General features: G+C 42.7%; 1 protein-coding gene across 2 annotated transcripts in view; it reads left to right on the top strand.

The window, feature by feature from the left end:
* LOC133542411 (tudor domain-containing 6-like) overlaps nucleotides 1-21751 on the top strand; it is a 29378-nt gene that overhangs the window by 3839 nt on the left and 3788 nt on the right. For both annotated transcript variants that reach the window (XM_061886497.1, XM_061886498.1), the window contains exons 2-7: nucleotides 9398-14910; nucleotides 15010-15083; nucleotides 20434-20488; nucleotides 20569-20606; nucleotides 20686-21289; nucleotides 21433-21509. In XM_061886497.1, coding sequence (XP_061742481.1) covers nucleotides 9471-14910; nucleotides 15010-15083; nucleotides 20434-20488; nucleotides 20569-20606; nucleotides 20686-21289; nucleotides 21433-21509 — 6288 coding nt within the window. In that variant the 5' untranslated portion in view covers nucleotides 9398-9470. The remainder of the gene's footprint in view (nucleotides 1-9397; nucleotides 14911-15009; nucleotides 15084-20433; nucleotides 20489-20568; nucleotides 20607-20685; nucleotides 21290-21432; nucleotides 21510-21751) is intronic.

Consider the following 21751-nt stretch of genomic DNA (forward strand, 5'->3'; position numbering starts at 1 on the left):
GAATCCATGTTGCCTGAAGTCCAGTGTCAAATTTCCACAATCGGTAATGGTCTGGGGTGCCATGTCATCTGCTGGTGTTGGTCCACTGTGTTTCCTGAGGTCTAGGGTCAATGCAGCAGTCTACCAGGAAGTTTTAGAACACTTTATGCTGCCTGCCGTGGACCAATTTTATGGAGGTGAAGATTTCATTTTCCAACATGACTTGGCACCTGCACACAGTGCCAAATCTATCAGTACCTGGTTGAAGGACCATGGTATCCCTGTTCTTGATTGGCCTGCAAACTCACCTGACCTTAACCCCATAGAAAACCTATGGGGTATTGTGAAGCGGAAGATGCGAGATGCCAGACCCAACAATGCTGAAGAGCTGAAGGCCACTATTAAAACAACCTGGGCTCTCATAACACCTGAGGAGTGTAACAGACTGGTGGACTCCATGCCACGTCGTATTGCTGCAGCAATTCAGGCAAAAGGAGCTGCAACTAAGTATTGATTGCCGTACATGCTGAAACTTTCCATGTTCATACTTTTCAGTTGGCCCACATTTCTAAAAAAAAATTTTTGGTACTAGTCGTAACTAATTTTCTGAGATACTGAATTTGGGATTTTCAGTAATTGTCAGTACTAATCATGAAAATTTAAAGAAATAAACATTTCAAATATATCACTATGTGTTTAATGAATTGATATAATATGAAAGTTTCACGTTCTGAATATAACTACTGAAATAAATCAACTTTTTCATGATATTCTAATAATATGAACAGCACCTGTATATGGTACCTGAAAGTCGGAGTGGTGTGGCCACGGGTGTGGTGACCGCCAGTGTCTCCGGCGGGAGGAGGTAAGAGTCGCAGCTGCAGGAAGACGCAAGCTCCGCTCATGTCTACGGTAAGAGCCGACTTATTACCACAATTTTCTCACCGAAACCTGCCTGTTAACATTTGGTCGGGAACGATGTTCGGTTGACCGCTCTGTTCCATAGTAAAGCTTCCCCTTCGGGAATGTAAACAAGGAAACACCGGCTGTGTTTGTGTTGCTGAAGGCAGCTGCAATACACCGCTTCCCGCCTACATCTTTCTTCTTTGACTTCTCCATTATTAATTGAACAAATTGCAAAAGATTCAGCAACACAGATGTCCGAAATACTGTGTAATTATGCGATTAAAGTAGACTACTTATAGCTTGGACCGGGCTGGAAAAAAATGTCCGCTACAATCCTAGACGTCATGCGCACGCGTCATCATACCGATGTTTTCAACAGGATACTTCGCGCGAAATTTAAAATTGCAATTTAGTAAACTAAAAAGGCCGTATTGGCATGTGTTGCAATGTTAATATTTCATCATTGATATACAAACTATCAGACTGCGTGGTCGGTAGTAGTGGGTTTCAGTAGGCCTTTAAAAACGTGTTCATATCCTTTTCGTGTTGAGCTATTTCAAAAAGTATAATGTTTAAAAAAAGTTTTCCAGTCACGGTATTAAAAACTTGAAAAATTATCCCTCCCAGAGTGCACTTTATTAATCACGAAAAATTATATCTTTATGCGGTTATTGTTATTAATTTTGAGTTCACTATGGACACCGTTTGACAGCCCTAAATAAAACGTATGCATTTAGCGGCTCTAATTTTTCATCAACAATTAACTCCAGCTGAAGTTATTTTAGCCATGTGCCTATTAACAACAAAGATGATGAAATGATTAATAAATATTTATACTGTAACTCATTTAGCTATTATAAAAAATAACAAGACAAATAAAATGTTGTCCATTTAAAAGAAAGGAAAGGCAAAGTGCTAAAAAAAAAAAAAATCCTGTTTATGTATTAAGAACAGTTAAAATAGCAGCAATGAAAACAAACTACGAAACACAAAATCCAACTTCCTCAAAAAGAGAAGTATTTCGTGATGTTTAAAAAGCTGCGCACTGACGCATAATAAACTCAATGTGTAGAATTATATCTTTGATTCATTCTTAAAATGTTGGCTATTTAATAAATTGTATGTTTAATCTTATGATACCTCCGCATTGTGCCTGTCAGTTTCAATTTGTGTGTGTACGTGCGGCAATGTGACAGTTTGTCATAATTACCATGGTCAGCTAGATAAAAAAATACCGTTTAGAAGTGTGAATCTTTGGGCATCTCACAATTTGATTCAGTTCAATTAAAAATCGATTTTCGATACATCTTTAATTTATCTACACTGATGCAGTATTACATTTCTTTTTGTTTCACTAAATAAGCGTTTATCCCTTGTAACTTTTATAAACAGTGCATTTGTAATACGAAACCGTTAAAGTAATTCCCATCACATTTATCAAGTAATAAAAATGTGTGCAAAATAGGAACATAAGTAAGGGTGCAGCGGATCAAAAAGCTCACGGTTCATATCGGTTCTCGTATCAGAGTCACGCATCAGATAATTTTTCGGATCAGCAAAAAAAGAAAAAAAGACAAGACAAACAGAAATTTTGTCTTTTTGTTCATTAACGCTTTTAAATTATTAAATTAAAGTATATACAATACACTTAAAGTGCACAAGGCATTATATCTTTTTAACAATGGAAAACTTAGGTGCAACATAAAAAGGCATAACTCCTTTCATTAAACTTGGACCAATGACCATTAATAAAAACAACTTAAGGTGCAACATAAGAAGGCACATCATCTTCCTCGAAACATAGATAGTGGAATAATAAAGAAAGCAAAGCATACCTGAGCTTATCATTTCAAATTATTTTTCAAAAAGACAAGGATGCCTACATTGTCTGGGGAGAGTGTGGACCTCTTTGCAGTCACTATGTCCCCTGCTGTTAGGAACACTCTCTCGAAAGGAACTGAAGAGTTTGGCACAGTGAAATAGCATCTTGCCATCTTGGCAGTATGAGGGTATTTACACTCATTGCTTTTCCACCATGTCAGTGGATCACCATCCACTGTAATGCCGCTTGCTACCAGGTACGACACCACCTCCTCTTTCATGATGTTAGCAGGTGTCTTGCTGTCCATGTTTTTGCTGGCAAAGGTCTCTTCGAAAAACTCTGGTATTGCCGACTTCTTTCGTGGAGGAGATGTGTCCAAGTTGGCTCGGCAGATATTTCTTTTCATGTTTCATAGACAATAAAAATGCGGCGATAACATTTAATAAAAAGCCATTATTACTGGAAAAACTAATTTATTTAGATATCAATTGATCATTTTTAAACATTCTTTTTATTTACCTCATCACAGTCTTCAGTGTCCTGACTGCTCACAATCACAGTGGTGAGGTGGCTGTATGTCCTCTGGTGTAGGGCAGGGTCCGTGTGAAACAGTCACTTGAAGCTCGGATCCAGGGCAGGAAATCTGTGAAGGTAATCCTGTAGAGTAGGGGGTGAGGTGTATCTAGGATTCAGGTCCTCTCTAATGCCAGTCTTGACATCTCGAGTGATGGTGCTGTCTTCCACATTTGAAGCTATGGATTGTAGAATCCTTCTTTTCAATGGCAGTATCATTGACACAGTTTTGAGGGGTTTAAGCACCTGTTGGACCTCTGCCACTCTCACATCCTCATCAGACAGGGTGATGATGTCTTTGACATTTTTCTTCGGGTCTTGTCGGTCAATGTAGAGCAGGGGTGGCCAACTAGTCAGAGACTAAGAGCCAGTTTTTTTTCGGTGTTACTGCAAAGAGCCACATCATACACATGGGTGCACATGAACATCATATTTTAATCATGTATGCACGCATACACAGACCTCTGCTCAGCCAGATCTAATGAAAATAACCACACCAACATGATAATATCAGTAATTTTCAACAGTTAACATTGTGTGTCTCACACACACATACTCTCAGTTCAAGCAAGTCCACAAACAATAATAGAATCATTTTCAATAACATCTTTCTCTTACTATGCTGCTTAGTGAGACTTCTGGCATTCCTTATCTTGAACAATCCTCTTCAAATCTGGCTTGTATTCTGTTGTTGCCACTCTAAGCAATTCTTTCAAATGAGTGTCAGTCAGAACAGATCGATGCTTTGATTTCACATGTTTCAGGGTAGAAAACACAGACTCGCAGACGTACGTTGACCCAAACATGGACAGTATCTTAAGCGCAGCTCGTTTGATAATGGGGTATTTTTCAATTGGCACACTTTTCCAGAACTCAACGGTCCCTTCCCTTAAAACAGCTTTCAATTGATCCTCCTCACAAAGGTCGATCATCTCCAACTCAGCCGCAGCCTCATCTGTGACGAGCGGGGCTTTCAAACAGTCCGTCTCCGCATTAAATGGGTCGACGAGGAACGTGATCTGTGGTCTTTTCAGTTGTAGATCACAGAACCGGGTCACAAGGCTTTCGTGCAGGTTTGCAACCAGTGTTGCATATCTGTCTCTTTTCTTTTTCAGGGCGGCGCTTGTGACTTGCTCACTGGCTTTTAGCAGAGTATGAAAATGTGTTAAATCTCCCTTTTGAATATGCGCCTCGAACAGCTTTAGTTTGTTGACAAACGCAAACACACTTTGCACCATGTCAGGCAGCATTTTTAACTTACCCTGCAGGGTCAGGTTCAGTCTGTCCAAGTGACACAGCATGTCGACTGAAAATGCCAGATCCATAATCCACTCGAGGTCTGAGAGCTCAGGATAGACCTTGTCCTTCTCTTCCATGAACAGTTTCACAGCATCCAAAAGCTCAAAAAAGCGAGAGAATACTTTGCTTTTTGACAGCCACCTCACAGTGCAGTGCAGCGGCAGGTCACCTGGAAGCCCTTGGTCCAGCTCAGCAATGAGATTCCTGAATTGCCTGTGGTTAAGCGCATGTGTGCGGATGTAGTTTACGATTTCCATCACTGGCTTCATGACGTTGTTTAAATTCAATGATTTAGATACGAGTTGCTCCCTGTGGATGATGCAGTGGAAATTCCAAAAGTCGGGAAATGTTTGATCAGCTTTGCACAGCCCCACAAGACCGTTCACGGATCCGATCATGGCTGGCGCTCCATCCGTGGCTATTGCAGTTAGTTTTGGTATGGGCAGATTTGCTTTTGCAAATGCAGCCATCATTGCTTCTTTCACATCTATGCCACGGGTTCTGTCTTTTAATGTCACAATATCAAGGAGTTCTTCCTTGATCATACATTCATTTGACACAGACCGTGCAAATATTGCCAACTGAGGCTTGTCTTGTATGTCACAACTCTCATCCAATGCCACACTAAAATACTCACATGCTTGAAGGTCAGAGTGCAACTGTGATTCAACAGCTGTATTAATATCTGATATTCTGCGTTCAACACTGTGGCGGGAAAGTTGAACGTCTGATACGCTCCGTTTTAGTTTGTCGTCTCCAGGAGCCAAGATTTCAAAGGCGTCAATGAGGCATTTTTTAATGAAGTCCCCTTCGTTGTATGGATTTTTAGCCCGTGCTATGTTCCAAGCCAGCTGATATGATGCAAGCGTTACGGTCTCCGAGTGTTTCGTAAATTTTTGGAAAAACTGCACCTGCTTTTCTGCCTGGCTTTTCAAAGCGACCAACTTGCTCTTGCGAAGTTCAGTCCCTTTTGGAAATTCCTGTTCGATGTTAGGGTGGAGTGAGCTGAAGTGACGCTGAAGATTTGAAGCTTTGAAATGCGCTAATGCTCCGTGACATATAAGGCATATCGGCTTGCCATTACGTTTAACAAAAATATGTAAACTCTCCCACTCTGGCAAAAACGTCCTGTGTTCTTCTTCATATTTTCGTTTGACTGTGCTTTTTTTCCCTGCCATTTCAAGAGGTAACTTGACTGAAATTGTTTACAAAACAAATGATGTCACACCAAAGATTCTCTCGGCGCTCGTTTGACGTCACTCAAACAGGCTTACATGGTCAGTGTGCCATCTAGCTGTAGGAGGAGTTAATGACAGCGCCAGCCAAGCATTTTTGACGCATGTCATGTGACAGCTCGTGAAGAGCCGCATGAAATTAGTTAAAGAGCCGCATGAGGCTCGCGAGCCGCGGGTTGGCCAGGCCTGATGTAGAGTATATACCTGCCTGCTGCTCCAGATAACACTCCCAACATATAAGTGGAGTTCCCCCTTGTTGGATGTATGAGCTTCGGAGTAGGCAGCTTTATCATTTTTTGCTTTGTCTTAAGCACATGAGCAGCTGTCGTGCTTCGGTGGAAGTATGAAACCACCTTCCTGATCCTCCCAAGGAAGGTGGTTGAAATGATGATGACCGTGTGCCAGCGCATACATACAGTATATTATTTATTTAACGCGTAAGTCTCTTAGTCTTCATCAACTTCATATCTAAATGTCAATTATAAGTCTTTGGATTTTTTTCCTTTCTGCCATTTTCGTCAAAGATAACTGTGTTTTTATGGCAAGCACACAAAACCAAAAATCTTCCACAAAAATCTTTTAACTATGTCGATACAGCGGGAGATACAAGTGAAGTTTCCATGGACTCAGGAAGACTAAAACATGGCACAGGATGAAGTTAAAAAGGTTGACTTTACACTCACCTTATTGTTTAACGCGGTAAAGTTGTCAGAGTGCAAACTGAGGCAGTATTTGTCATTCATAAAACTTTTGGCGAATCAAAATTTAAGAAATTGTAACGGAAAGTTAATTACTTTCAAGACGACCAATAAAAACGCAATAATCGGGGACGTAAATTTGACCCGGTTATCTTCTCCAAGTCACGACACTGACATTGTATTTGTGACAGAGAGAGACGTGACGGCGTGATAAGAGCGCACCGTCACAATTAGGGATGATGTTTGTTAACAAACTATCGATTTCAATGCCATTATCGAATCATCTTATCGAACCGATTCCCTATCGATTGTCTTATCGAATCCAGATAAATTGTTGTATATGGAAAAAAACACACAATACTTGGTTTGACAAAAGCTCACTTATTTTTTAAGAAAACAATAAAATCCATCTATCCATCCATTTTTTACCGCTTATTCCCTTTGGGGTCGCGGGGGCGCTGGTGCATATCTCAGCTACAATCGGGCGGAAGGCCGGGAACACCCTGGACAAGTCGCCACCTCATCGCAGGGCAAACAAATAAAATAGATAAATAAACATTGACTTGTTACCCCAAAAAAAGGTTTAATAAAATAAATAAATATTGACTGTTAGTGCCCCTTTAAGTGGGCCACCTAATAAAAATCCTGCTTTTATTTGTATTTTACAGCACGTTACATTTGAAACACATCTCAGAATAAGGGTGTTGTTTACTTTTGCTCCATTACATGTCAGCAAAATACAATTATTAACCTACTTGTATTCGTTAACACCAAGTTGAAGGTGAGGAGATTTTTCACCAACATTCTCGTTAGCTTTCAAGTAATCTTGTTACTCTCTTCACTCATCTTGCTGCGCTGCGCGTTATACCTCGCCATGGTAAATAAATAAATAATGATAAATGAGTTGTACTTGTATAGCGCTTTTCTACCTTCAAGGTACGCAAAGCGCTTTGACACTACTTCCACATTTACCCATGCACACACACATTCACACACTGATGGAGGGAGCTGCCATGCAAGGCGCTACCCAGCCCCCATCAGGAGCAAGGGTGAAGTGTCTTACTCAGGACACAACGGACGTGACGAGGTTGATACTAGGTTGGAATTGAACCAGGGACCCTCGGGTTGCGCACGGCCACTCTCCCACAAATGGGTTAAAGCTCTGTGCTACAGAGCAAACTACTGCCCTGGTCACTCTAACTGTCATGAATGTCATCACCTGAAATGGGATAACGTAAACATCATCTTAATTCACATCTTGCAAGCACTAGTTTATTGGACAGACCTGCAAACTCTGGAGTGGTGTAGGCTACAAGATACCGTTACCGTTATCAGACACATACAAAAAGGCTAACGTTAATGTTACCGTTAGCCACGGAATGTGCTTAGGTAACGTTAGTCTAGCTAACATTACTGCAGTCCTGGTTGGCATTCGGCAATGTTATTTTAGCTTAAAGGCTACAAGTGAGCAGATATGAAAATTAACCGGCGACAGTTAATGTTACTCACCGGCACTATCACTGGGACTGCAGGTTGAAGCCGAGGAAGAGGGGCGTGCTTTGTCATCTCTGTCGCTGCTTCTCCACGTTTCTCTAACCTTCAGGTTATGTACGGTCTGAACATGTTTCAACATGTTTGTTGTACTGCTCCCCTTACAGGAAAGCGAAGCCTGGCAATAATTGCAGATAGCCGTTTCTTCCTCGTATTTCTTCGTAAAGTGAAGCCATGCCTTGGAGCGTTTTTTCCGGTCCATTGTTGTTGCTGCTTCTGTATCTGCCGCCGAATGACTGAGCTACGTCATTTCCTGTGACTTGCCACAGGACATTCCCTGTGACACGGGATTCGTTCTCAGGGATTCTAATAAAGAACCAAGTCATTTTCTTTACTATAGTGGCTTCGATAACAGGAACCGTTTCTCAAAAAGGGATTCGTATCCATGGAATCGGTTCTTTTCCTATCGAACAATTGGGAGAACCGGTTTTCGAACATAATCCCCAGTCACAATAAATAGAAAAAAACACCGGCGGAAAGCGATAATCGATTAAAAAAAACAAGCGAACTGGAGTTTTGACCCGGAGAAGACAGGGTCGGTTAAAAAAAACAAAAAAAAAACTGCGTCCCTGGGACGTGCGGACTTATGGAAATGCGCGTCCTTTCTGATTTTAATGCATAAGAAGTATTAAAAAGTGCGTTAACACTATTATATATACATATTTATCTGAAAAAAAATGGGCATAGTGTCCTCTTACACTAGCCTACCTGGCCGGTCTAGGGGGCATGTGCCTGACCTCAGTTCAACGAACACCTGTCGTCCTTCCAGACCCTGATGCAACTAGTGTATCTCTCGGAAAATCTCAGGACAACTTTGTTGTCGGTTAACCTTTGACACACACTTCCAAAATGGCTACGCCCATGTTGTTTATACCGATTAATGTTAATTATGTGATGTATTAAACAGTTGGAAATGTACAAAAATAAGTCATGTCGCTTTGTTTTTATCAATTTATTCAACAAAACAATTACGTTCCAATTGTCCAATATAGGGATGTCACGGTATAAACATTTATCATGGTTAAAACTTCCTGCGATGAGGTGGCGTCTTGTCCAGGGTGTACCCCGCCTTCCGCCCGATTGTAGTTGAGATAGGCACCAGCGCCTCCCGCAACCCCAAAGGGAAAAAGCGGTAGAAAATGGATAGATGAATGGATGGATGGTTAAAACTTCCAACGGTTAGTTTAAGTTATCGTAAAACTGTGATTGATATTGAGAAGAAAAATGGAATAGCTTAGTTGCTCAGACAGCAATGTATTTAAATTTAGAGTGGGGTATGACATTAGTAATACGGAAGGATTTTATGTTAATGATATTTACTGTATGTCTTCCAGATCAAAACCATTGTGCACATGTTGCTGTTGAAAAAGGGGATTATGGATCTTTTGAGCAAGTGAAACTACCACAATGTCATCCCAGCTTGGACTTCCGGCGCGAGGCTCAAATATAACAGTTCTGATTACCGAAGTACATTCATCTCCCAATAGTCCGTTAGTTGAGTTTTGGGGAAAGTTGAATCAGGTCAGGACATTGGATCATCAATCCCTGTCCCCGGTTAATTTATTTCAAGAGTTGGAAGGAAATCCAGGTGACTTGTGCTTAGTCAAAATCAACCTTACGTGGTACCGGTGCCGCATTGTCTCAAGAAATGGATCCAACTGCAAAGTGTTCCTCATTGATGAGGGGATCACATTCATCACCACTACAAAGTTGCTGGCATGGGGTAAGCCTGAGCACTTCCACCTGCCACCTGAAGTGGAGCTCTGTGTGCTTGCCAATGTTTTGCCACTCTCACCTGAAAATAGATGGTCCCCAGGTGCAATAGAATTCCTGAAATATATTCGAGGATGGGAATCGGAGGCACATGTACAAGATGTACTGGTTCAGCAAAAAAAGCTTATTCTGGACATCCCATGCATATCCAGACAAATGTATGAAATGGGATTAGCAAAGAAACTGGGTTCCAGATGGTTTCTGGATGTCGTCAAAGCTTCAGATACCCACAGTAGTGCTAAAATGTTGCCAGCAGCTCTGCCAATCCCTATGGGTGAATTTGAGCAACTGCAGAATAAGGAGTTGTACATGTATCCACAGCTGCAAGCAGGAGCGGTGGAGACTGTTGTAGTCACTGAAGTGACAAATCCACAGCGAGTTTTTTGTCAGTTGAAGGTCTTTTCCCATGAGTTGAGAAAACTCTCAGAGCAAATCACACAGTGCTGTATTGGTAGAACGGGCAGTTGCAGTGTAGGTCCTGAAATGATTGGTTTTCCATGTGCTGCCAGAAGAAGTGATGGCAGGTGGTGCCGTTCTGTTCTACAACAAGTACTCCCAACAAACGATCTGGTTGAAGTACTAAATGTTGACCTTGGTACAAAACAATTTGTTCAAATGGAGAATATAAGACCATTGGCTCCAGAGTTCTTTAGAATGCCAGTTGTGACATATCTTTGCTCCCTCCATGGAATTATTGACAGAGGAGTTGGATGGACAAGCACCCAGATTGACTACCTCAAGTCCCTACTCTTGCACAAGACACTCATTGCCAAATTTGAGTACCAGAGTATCTCAGAGGGTGTTTACTATGTTACTCTCTATGGTGACGAAAATAAAAACCTCAACAACTTGTTCAGTTCCAAAGAGAGCTCTTTGCACGAGAGTGAAAAAACACTGCACAACTACGCAATTGGAAACGCATCAAACAGCAGCCCACATTCCTTTCAGCTTAAAAACAATGAAGGAAAACTTCTGCTTTCTGGACAAACCTTGGGGCATGGGCAGAGAATGGACACATTTTCAGTTGAGAACCTCCTTCCCAACTCCTCACACATGGCATGGGTGGCTCATGTCTGTAACCCATCTGAGTTTTGGATCCAAACACAAAACCATGCAAAAGAGCTGGATAATTTAATGGAAAAGATGCACCATTTGTACCAACATTCTGATAATAAAGACGTGATAGAAAACCCTACCGTTGGCACCTACTGTGCAGCTAAAGCAGACGATGGTGTCTTCTACAGAGCTGTTGTGTCGGAAGTTGGCAAAGCACACATCAAGGTGTTCTTTGTGGATTATGGCGACACCAAAGAGGTTGATGGGAGAAACATCAGAACGCTCCCTGACATTTTTAAGGAACTGCCAAAGCTTGCGTTAAAATGCGCTTTAGTGGGTGTTTGCCCAAAAGAGCATACATGGAGTTGCTTTGCCATTGATTATTTCAGCAAAATTGCCACTGACAAAATACTTAAGGTATACGTGATGGCAAAACGCGATGATACCCATCTGGTAACACTGACTGATTCTGAGGCATCAGGAGAAAAGGATATCAGTCAACTGCTGTGTTCTTCTGGCCTCGCTGAACGGGATGAGAAATTACCCAATATTTCCACGCAGCATTCAGAAGAAGGATGCTTGAGTGTTTACAAAAACAGTGTGGCGTCTTCTCAGACACAAAACATTTTTGATATCTCCAACAAAGAGAAACACATTGATAAGTTCAAGGCATGTATGTTTCCCATTGGTAGTGTCCTGGATGTCAACGTGTCCTACATCAACAGCCCAAATGATTTCTGGTGTCAGCTAGCTCAAAACGCTGTCCACTTGAAATTGCTTATGCATGACATGCAGGCATATTATGCTGGCAGTGAGTTTGAGCCTCTTACAGAAAGATCTTGTGTCGCTTTCCACCCAGACAATGGAATGTGGTACAGAGCTCTTGTAATTCACAATTACAAAACCCCTCTAGTGGATGTTCTTTTCGTTGACTACGGCCAGACAAAAGCTGTTTCTCTCCATGAACTGAGAAGGATTTGCCCAGAATTCCTCCAGCTACAAGGCCAAGCATTTAGGTGCAGCCTTTTCAACCCTCTTGAAGCCATGTCTGTTGTAAATGAGTGGAATGAAGAGGCAAAAGAAACCTTTCACAACTTTGTGGAAACTGCTTCCACTAACATATTGCCATTAAAGTGCACTGTATATGCTGTCATGTACAATGAACAAAAGATAGTGTTCAACAGTGTGGACCTGGAAACTCCATTTGAAAGCATCTGCACCATTTTGGCCAATCTTGCCACAGTTGAACCTGCCAAGAAAGACCTTGGATCATCTTTTCGCCTGGACACATATTACTACTCTACACACAACATCAAAACTGGAACCGAGGAACAGGTCACAGTCACGTGTGTGGTCAGCGTCAATCAATTCTACTGCCAACTTGAGAAGAATGCTGATGTGATAAAGGACCTTAAGGTAAAGGTAAATGACCTTTGTCAACAGCTTGCACGTGTGAAGACCCCAACAGTATTTGGAACATTGTGCTTTGCAAAATACACTGATGGACTCTGGTACCGGGCACAGATCAAAGCCACAAGACCTTCAGTCCTGGTTCATTTTGTTGATTACGGTGAAACGACTGAAGTGGCAAAATCAGACTTGCTTCCAGTGCCTAAAGAGGCCTATGACATAATGTCTGTACCTGTGCAAGCAGTAGTGTGCTGTCTCTCTGATGTCCCTGCAGATGTCCCCAGCGAGGTGAACGGCTGGTTTACAACAACTGCGACCGAATGTAAATTCCGTGCACTAGTGGTGGCCAAAAAACCCAATGGTAACCTGCTTGTTGAACTGTATCACAAAGAAATCCAAATCAATTTGAAGCTTAAGAAGATCTTTCAAATAGAGACGCAGATTGAAGGGAAAGTTCTCTATGAGGGTCGGAGAGTAGAGACTCCCACTGCAAATAAGGTATCAAAAACAACTTTTTCCAAAGAAGCAATGCCAGTACCTCCAAAAACCATCCAGAAATTAATGATTGAACCAAAACCAGCACGTCAAGTGAGAAGTGAGATGCTAACTTCAAAACAGAGTTCGCAAAATGGTCCGAGGCTTAAAGCCTCTTCAAAAGAAATGTACTTGCCACCACACCAAAGACAGCACTATGGTGGGCAAATGATTAAAAAACCAGGACAAGAACATGTCATAGTTGCAAACAACGCAAAACATAGTGATAGTACATTACCCAGCAAAGAATCTGACAATGTGCTCCCACAAGCAAAAAATCCTCGGCGCCCTAAACTTGAAGACATTCCCAAAAACTCGCTACCATCGGGTATGAAGGCAGATGTTTATGTCTCCCATTACAACAGCCCGTTAAGTTTTTACGTACAGCTTGTCCGAGAAGAAGACACCATCTTCTCCCTGGTAGACAAGCTCAATGACTCGCTGTCAACTCCTAAAATCAGCCTCACAGAAGTGGCTGCAGGGGAAGTTGTTGAAGCCCAATTTGCAGATGATTCCTTGTGGTACCGCGCGGTTGTAAGAGAAGTGCTCTCCAACTCCATGGCTGTTGTTGAGTTTATTGATTTTGGCAACACTGCACAATTATCTACATCCCAGATGGCCAATCTAGATCAGCAATTTGTGCAGTTACCAAGGTACAGCACACATTGCAGGCTCAGTGGTTGTGGATCTCTTGAACTGCTTGATGCAGAAGTAGTACAGACTTTAAAGAGAGATATGGGTTCCAATGCAGAAAAGAAGCTGAAGTGTCAGTTTGTCCAACTGTCAGATGATGTGTGGGAAGTTACTCTAGTGGATAACGGTGTGCAGATTCGGTGTGATGTTCCATCAAGGTACCCTAAAATCTCTCCAGACTTTGAACACGTGGTGGAAAAAACTGTTCAGAACCCAGAAACATCACTAAAATCACGTTCTCTATATTACCACCCCGTGAATTTCAAAGTGGGACAACAGTTAGAGGTTTATATCTCGGCTGTATATGATGCCCAGTCCTTTTGGTGTCAGTCTCTTGACTCGGTGGAGCTTGATAAGCTATTTGAAAGTCTCTCAGAAATTGGAAACGCTGACCGTAATGAACATGTCACCATTAGCACACTCTCACCTGGCACTCCATGTGTTGCACTTTTTGCTGAAGACCAGCTTTGGTGCCGTGCAGAGGTGTTGAATCGAAATGGGAGGGAGCTGTCCGTTCTATTTGTAGACTACGGAAACACATCTCAAGTGTCCGACTCAGATGTGAGGGAAATCACAGATGACCTTTTAACAACTCCCCCTCAGGCATTTTTGTGCAAACTTGAAGGTTTTGATATGTGCCGTGGCTCTTGGTGTGATGGTGCAGGAGATGAATTGTCTTCAATCACGGCAGACAAATTACTGCAGATGACGATCACAAAAATATCAAGCGATGATGGAAAGGACACATGCTTTGTGCAGTTGGAATGTGAAGGAGTAATGATAAATGAAAAAATGAAAACCTGGTGGGTCAGTTCCACACCGGACGACAAACAGAATGTCACTGAGTCCTCATTTGATGATAGACAACAGTCAACTGATTCCACAGAAAAAGTGTCCAAAGATGAAACTCCTGAACTTGAAGAAATCGGTGCTAATGGAGCTCAAACTGAGAGACATGTCACTAATGACCTGCTCATGGCAGTAACCCGTACCTCAGAGCACATTGAGAACTCTGTCGGAGACACTTCAATTATTTCTACTGAGTACCCACTTGAACAGAGACGTTTGTCAGGAAGCCAGAGCCCAAATGAGCATGTAAACGTAGTCCCAACTCCAGAGGGCAACATTTTGTTCAATGATATTGGAATAGAAGAAAACAAACTTCTCTTACAAATCATTGCCGAAAATGTGGGGGAAAGTGACAAGAACTATGGTGAGGAATCTACCTCAGTGATGCAAACAATTTGGCCAGGAGAAATAACATCTCCAGATCAGAGCCTTCAAGTGGCCTCTGATGAATATGGGGTCTCAACGTCCCAAATTGAGGATTGGGCACCCTTCAACATGAGTGCCAGCTCTGAAGTCATGAGTTATTCTGTTGGTAAGTACCATATTAGGTTCCTTCTTCTCATTAGCATAAAGTGTTATCATACATTCATTTTACATGGGAAAAAAAAAACTTTTTTTATTGTATTTCCAGCACAAAATAAAGCTAGCGATGACTGCAACCTGGCCAATTCAAGTCCAATTACAAGTGGGATGTCGGTGAAAGTGGTAAATTATTTTTTTCTCTGCGGGAGTTGTAGATGCACAGTAACACTACAGACTCTGATTACAGAATACTGTACTAATTAAAAGTTGCTTTATCCATTGTAATTAATAGGGCGGTGAAACACAGAAATATCATTTACCAGTGTTTCTAACCCAAGAGGGACAAGCGGTAGGAAATGGATGGATGTATAAACCAGTTTTTCTCAACAATAGTGTTTTTCAACCCTTTGTTGGGCCGCAAACGCTCCGTTGAAGGCTGCCGATATATCGGTTTCCCAGTTCTGGTCTTTATGGGCTGCTGCGGTACTCAGTTGTAATATACTTCTCCACCACTTTGTGGCTGTAATTACAATATCAAACAAACTTAAGAAGTCTGGAGCTATAGGCAAAGAGAAGCACAGATATTATGACTACTTAGGTGAAGCTGTATTTTCATTTGCACTTTAATTTTTGACAGTTAAGACACATTCAATGTTCATTTAGTTTATTTTAGAACAACATATTTTTCATCAGGTATTCATTAGCCCTTTATAAAGTCTATTGGTTTCGTACTTGTTTTTCTAATCAAGCTGACCTCAGCCCAAGGTTAGTGTGTTAAATAAATATTTATCTTCCATATCATTTGACAAGGTTGTAAACAGGTTAGATAAAATTATTTAAGATGAATAAAGTCAAGAGTAAGATTACCAATTCATGGAGGTCAAAAAGGTTAAGAAGCCACAGTGTAGCAACTGCCACGGTAGTTCCTTGTGATGACTTGGTCTCAGTTCTCAAAGAAATGGTACCGACATTTTGTATTGACCCCACTATAGCAAATATACCACCTAATGTACTTGATACAATATATATTACGGTAAACACTTTGTATTATTGCATGTATGGAGTGCCAAAAACCATTCAGTGTGTAGTTACACTTTTATCTCGACTGTGTTTGTGGGAAAATGTCTTTTTGCAAGCCGTTTCGATTCTGTCTTGATTGAGAGTTAAGAAATTAAATAAGATCACACACACAAGGCTCTCAGCCAATGACTTGAGAAAAATATGCCAATTTAAAAGGTCCCCCTTAAAGTATTGACTTGGGATGCAACCATAAACTGTATTAATATTTGCGTTTCCATTACCTTTAGAAATAACCCAAATATCGCAATAAGAAACTGGTAATTGAAACACCCATATTTCAAAAAAACCTCTCAAATATTAGTCGTTTTTTGACTGCAGGGACTTTTTGGAGTTCCTATAACCTTTTTAGTCCCGGCTCTTAGTTCCGAGAACCATTTTACAGTAACTCCAATTCTGAGGCAGGGTCTAAAGTTAGTCCCATAGAAACTAAAACACTTAGGTGTTTGATGATTGGTTGAACTGACGATCTACGCCCCTTGCCGGATATGCGCTTCTCCTAGCCACAACACAGACCCGCTATGTTTACTTATAGGATACGTAGGCCTGTACGATCAGCACATGCGGTAATTAATAAGTGACATACTTGCTATCCTTTAGTCTACCATGAAACTAAGAAATATCGCTTGTCGCTGGATTCCTTATGCCCTTACTCCCTCAGTGTACTCTTCCATTAACGTTATCAGAGGCTGAATTTTCCCACCCATTCTTGTTATTCCTTGCAAGCATACAATCATGAACACAGTAGCTTTCGAGGTCTCCATTCTTGTTTCTCTGTTCACTTTTCACGGTTGGTTGGTTTGTTGGTTCGTTGGTTGTTTTGCATTGGTGGGTGAAGCGCTATAGTAATACGTAACGGATCGCGGGCAGATATGCGTCACGTTTCTTAACAAGGTCCCCAGCATCTTCAGCCATGTGTTATTTTCACTTTACATTGATTAAAAAAGCCACATCAAAATGGGTTTTGCGACACTCCCGCTAGCGCTAATGACAGTCAGCTCTTTTGGATACGATCGCTGTCGAACCTCCACCTGAAGGGACATCTTTGACAAGCAAGACTTTTTGCTCTGTGTCATAAGAAAGGTGCAACATTATCTTATGTTATTAGTCCTTCTTTAACAACAAATCATGACGTTAGCTTACGTGTGTTGCTTCCATGCGCATAAAGAGAGACCAAGCAACTAGAAAAACAAAATTTAGCGTCCTCTTTGTAGTGTGTACCGATGTTAAAGACAATAGACACTTCATTACAGATGTACTATCGATGCTTTATAATTCCATAAGAGTTTTGCTGCGGCACACACACGTCCGTGTGCTTTATATATGCACTCAAAACATGCAAAATGGTTTCCTTAGCTCGTTAGTGCGTGCTGATTTTAGAAATAATTTACTATTCACTGCACATGTAGTACCTCAGCATGTTTTAATTCTCTGTGTTGGATTTGAGCAGCACATTCGTGCATGCTCTCTTTAAACATTGGGAAAAAACAAAGAGAACAATGTTCCCAGGGCTCTGTGTGCATGCAGGTTGGTTTTAAATAATGTATATGGAGCTGTGGCTGCAAGGTAGTTGGTGCCTGTTGTGGCAGTTACCCTAGAACCCGTTGGTGGACACCGGTAGTGAGGGATGCCGTCAATCTGAAGAAAGAGTTCTATTGGGTTCTTTTGGCTCATAGGACTCCGGAGGCAGCAGGCAGGTACCAACAGGCACCAACAGGCCAGGCGGTATGCGGCTTAAGCGGTCGCGGAGGCAAAATCTCGGACATGGAAGGAGTTCCGGAAAGCCATGGAAAACGACTTCCGGACGGCTTTGAAGCGATTCTCGACCACCATCCGCCACCTTGGGAAGGGGAAGCAGTGCACTGTCAACACCATGTATGGTGAGGATGGTGTTCTGCTGACCTCGACTGCAGATGTTGTGGATCGGTGGGGGGAATACTTCAAAGACCTCCTCAATCCCACCAACACATCTTCTTATGAGGAAGCAGTTCCTGGGGAATCTGTTGTAGGCTCTCCTATTTCTGGGGCTGAGGTTGCAGAAGTAGTTAAAAAGCTCCTCTGTGGCAAAGCCCCGGGGGTGGATGAGATCCGCCCGGAGTTCCTTAAGGCTCTGGATGCTGTGTGACTGTCTTCGTTGACAAGTCTCTGCAGCATCGCATGGACACCGGGGGCAGTACCTCAGGATTGGCAGACCGGGATGGTAGTTCCTCTCTTTAAGAAGGGGAACCGGAGGGTGTGTTCCAACTATTGTGGGATCACACTCCTCAGACTTCCCGGTAAGGTCTATTCAGGTGTACTGGAGAGGAGGCTACGCCGGATAGTCGAACCTCGGATTCAGGAGGAACAGTGTGGTTTTCGTCCTTGTCGTGGAACTGTGGACCAGCTCTATACTCGGCAGGGTTCTTGAAGGTGCATGGGAGTTTGCCCAACCAGTCTTCATGTGTTTTGTGGACTTGGACAAGGCATTCGACCATATCCCTCGGGAATTCCTGTGGGGAGTGCTCACAGACTGTCTGATTGTGGCGGGCCGTTCCCTGTACAATCAGTGTCAAAGCTTGGTCCGCATTGGTTTCAGTAAGTCGGACAAGTTTCCAGTGAGGGTTGGACTCCGTCAAAGCTGCCCTTTGTCACCGATTCTGTTCATGACTTTTATGGACAGAATTTTAGGCGCTGTCAGGGCGTTGAGGGGATCCGGTTTGGTGGGTGCGGGATTAGGTCTCTGCTTTTTGCAGATGATGTGGTCCTGGTGACTTCATCTGGCCAGGATCTTCAGCTCTCACTGCATCGGTTCGCAGCCAAGTGCAAAGCGACTGGGATGAGAATTAGCACCTGGGAGTCCGAGTACAATGTTCTCGCCCGGAAAAATGTTGTGATCTCCGGGTTGGAGAGGAGACCCTGCCCCAAGTAGAGGAGTTAAAGTACCTCGGAGTCTTGTTGTTGAGGAAGAGTGGATCGTGAGATCGACAGGTGGATCGGTGCGGTGTCCTCAGTAATGTGGATGTTGTATCGATCCGTTGTGGTGAAGAAGGAGCTGAGCTGGAAGGCAAAGCTCTCAATTTACCGGTCGATCTACATTCCCTTCCTCACCTATGTTCATGAGCTTTGGATTATGACCGAAAGGACAAGATCCCGAGTTCAAGCGGCCGAAATTAGTTTCCTCCGCTGAGTCGCGGGGCTCTCCCTTAGAGATAGAGCTCCTCCCGGATGGCAGAGCTTCTCAGCCTAAATAAAGCCGCTGCTCCTCCACATTGAGAGGAGACAGATGAGGTGGTTCAGGCATCTTGTGAGGATGCCACCCGAACGCCTCCCTAAGGAGGTGATTAGGGCACGTCCGACTGGTAGGAGACCACAGGGAAGACCCAGGACACACTGGGAAGACTATGTCTCCCGGGTGGCTTGGGAACGCGTCAGAATCCCCTGGGATGAGCTGGACAAACTGACTGGGGAGAGAAAAGTCTGGGCTTCCCTACTTAGGATGCTGCCCCCGCAACCCGACCTCGGATAAGCAGAAGAAGATCGATGGATGGATGATTATTACTTATTCCAAACTTCATGAACAACAACAAACATAACAAAACATCACTTACTGTACATTGTCTGCTGTCATTAGGATGCCGATTGCTGGGATGTTTATATCTTCCCATTGAGATGAAGAATGACTCATAATCCTCACGAAAAAAAGAGAAGAGGGTGGAACCAAGCTTCTTTTCGTGTCGTTATCGCCATTTCCGGGATTAAATTGGCTGTCAATGTGTACTAAATTGTCGGAATATCTCCTCAGTCATCTACTTTTCAGGTGAGAAGCATGATTTATGATCTACAATAAACTTACTGGGAGCAAGGAATCAAGGAAGCAGACAACCCCTTGATAATGTAAACATAGGGAGACAGTAAGTGATCACGGCAACGTTATAGCTTGTCTGCAATAGCACTGATAATAACAGTATCACTAATACTTGGTTAAAATTCAAGTCACGAAATAGAAAGGTGGTATTATTGGCATTCTTAGAATGGTTATTTATCGTTTGTTGTGACCAGAATAGTGGACCTCCCATTGGCTCAATGTAAGCAGACTTATTTTACATTTAGTATTGAAAATGCATTTTGTTTTTAAAATCCATCCGTCTTGTCTTTCATAATGATTGTGAACAATAGGCAAAATTCCCTCAAAAAGTGCAGTTATCCTTTAAAGTGCCAGAATACAAACAAATATTGAAAACGATTATAGCATAGCCGTTAAAACAGACAAAATACTAAGACTAAAACACTATCAGTGAAGCATAAGAAACACAAAACTCAATCGTGGCTTTTATTTTAGTCATTTAAAAAGTTGATTTCTTCTTATAAGATGACAATACTTTTTTGAGCACTTTCAACAATACCATGATAATGAATTTGTAAAATGTTTTCATCCCTGGTACCAAACATATAATACTATACATCTGTCCTCTTATAGAACATGACAACTAGTGACAAGACTTTGGAAGTTTCTAAGGAGAATACATATTCAGGTTTTTTTTTTTAACTCTTCTTTCTCCATTTGTCAGCTGAATGGCAAGGCTAATAACTAATCATTTTATTGTCTGTGCAGATGTTCCGGGCGACAGCAGACCTATTTTCACAGATGTGGTACAATATTCCAGGCGCATATTTCAGAAAACGCATTGCAAAAACGTGCCATGTTGGTAAAGTGCATTTCACATTTCAGGAGAGGATGCATCGTGCTGAGGAGGCGATACATCTCACTGAGGAAGCGGTGCATCGCACTGAGGAGGCAGTGCACCGCACTGAGGAGGCGGTACATCGTACTAAGAGCACGGTGCATCAAACTGCGGCGGCGGTGCAACGTACTGAGGAGGCGGTGCAACGTACTGAGGAGGCGGTGCATCGTACTGAGGAGGCGGTGCATCGTACTGAGGAGGCGGTGCATCGTACAGAGGAGGCGGTACATCCCACTGAGGAGGCGGTACATCTCACTGGGGAGGCGGGGCATCCCACAGGGGAGATGGGGCATCCCACAGAGCAGGCGGTGCATCCCACTGAGCAGGCGGTGCATCTCACTGAGGAGGTGGTGCATCCCCTTGAGAAGGTGGTGCATCCAACTGAGGAGGTGGTGCATCCCACTGAGCAGGTGGTGCATCGTACTGAGAAGGCGACGCATCGTGCTGAGGAGGCGGGTCACCCGACAAAGAAGGCGGTGCGCCCTACTGAGGAGGCGGTGCACCCTACTGAGGAGGCGATGCACCGTACTGATGAGGCGATGCATCGTACTGAGGAGGCGATAAATCCCACCGAGGGGGCGACACTGACAGGTACACATGCCTTTTTGTCCAATAAGAGCTTTGTTTTTTTTCACCTTGTCCTTCTTTCAGAGGGCAGTATTTACACGTCTTTACTGCTACACCTGTACTGCTACGGCCACTACTACTTAACCATTATTGTCTCTTTTTGGCAGATTCCTGTGGTGTAAGTGATGAAGGTGCAACGATTGATGGAAATGATTGCTGCATTGGCGTGGCAGAGGAGGAAAGGGTAACTTGCGTCACACAAATTTCCACATGGTTGGTGCACACACGTGAGGTGATTTTCATTCTGTTTCTGCACGTTTGAAGCCTGAGTTAGCCTGACAATCACTAGTTGTTGTTTTTTTATAACTACATATTTCTGGTTAGAATGGGTTGTGAAGTGAAGTGAATTATATTTATATAGCACTTTTCTCTAGTGACTCAAAGCGCTTTACATAGTGAAACCCAATATCTAAGTTACATTTAAAC

Source organism: Nerophis ophidion, linkage group LG24, assembly GCF_033978795.1.
Source record: "Nerophis ophidion isolate RoL-2023_Sa linkage group LG24, RoL_Noph_v1.0, whole genome shotgun sequence".
In the NCBI taxonomy this organism is placed as follows: Eukaryota; Metazoa; Chordata; class Actinopteri; order Syngnathiformes; family Syngnathidae; genus Nerophis; species Nerophis ophidion.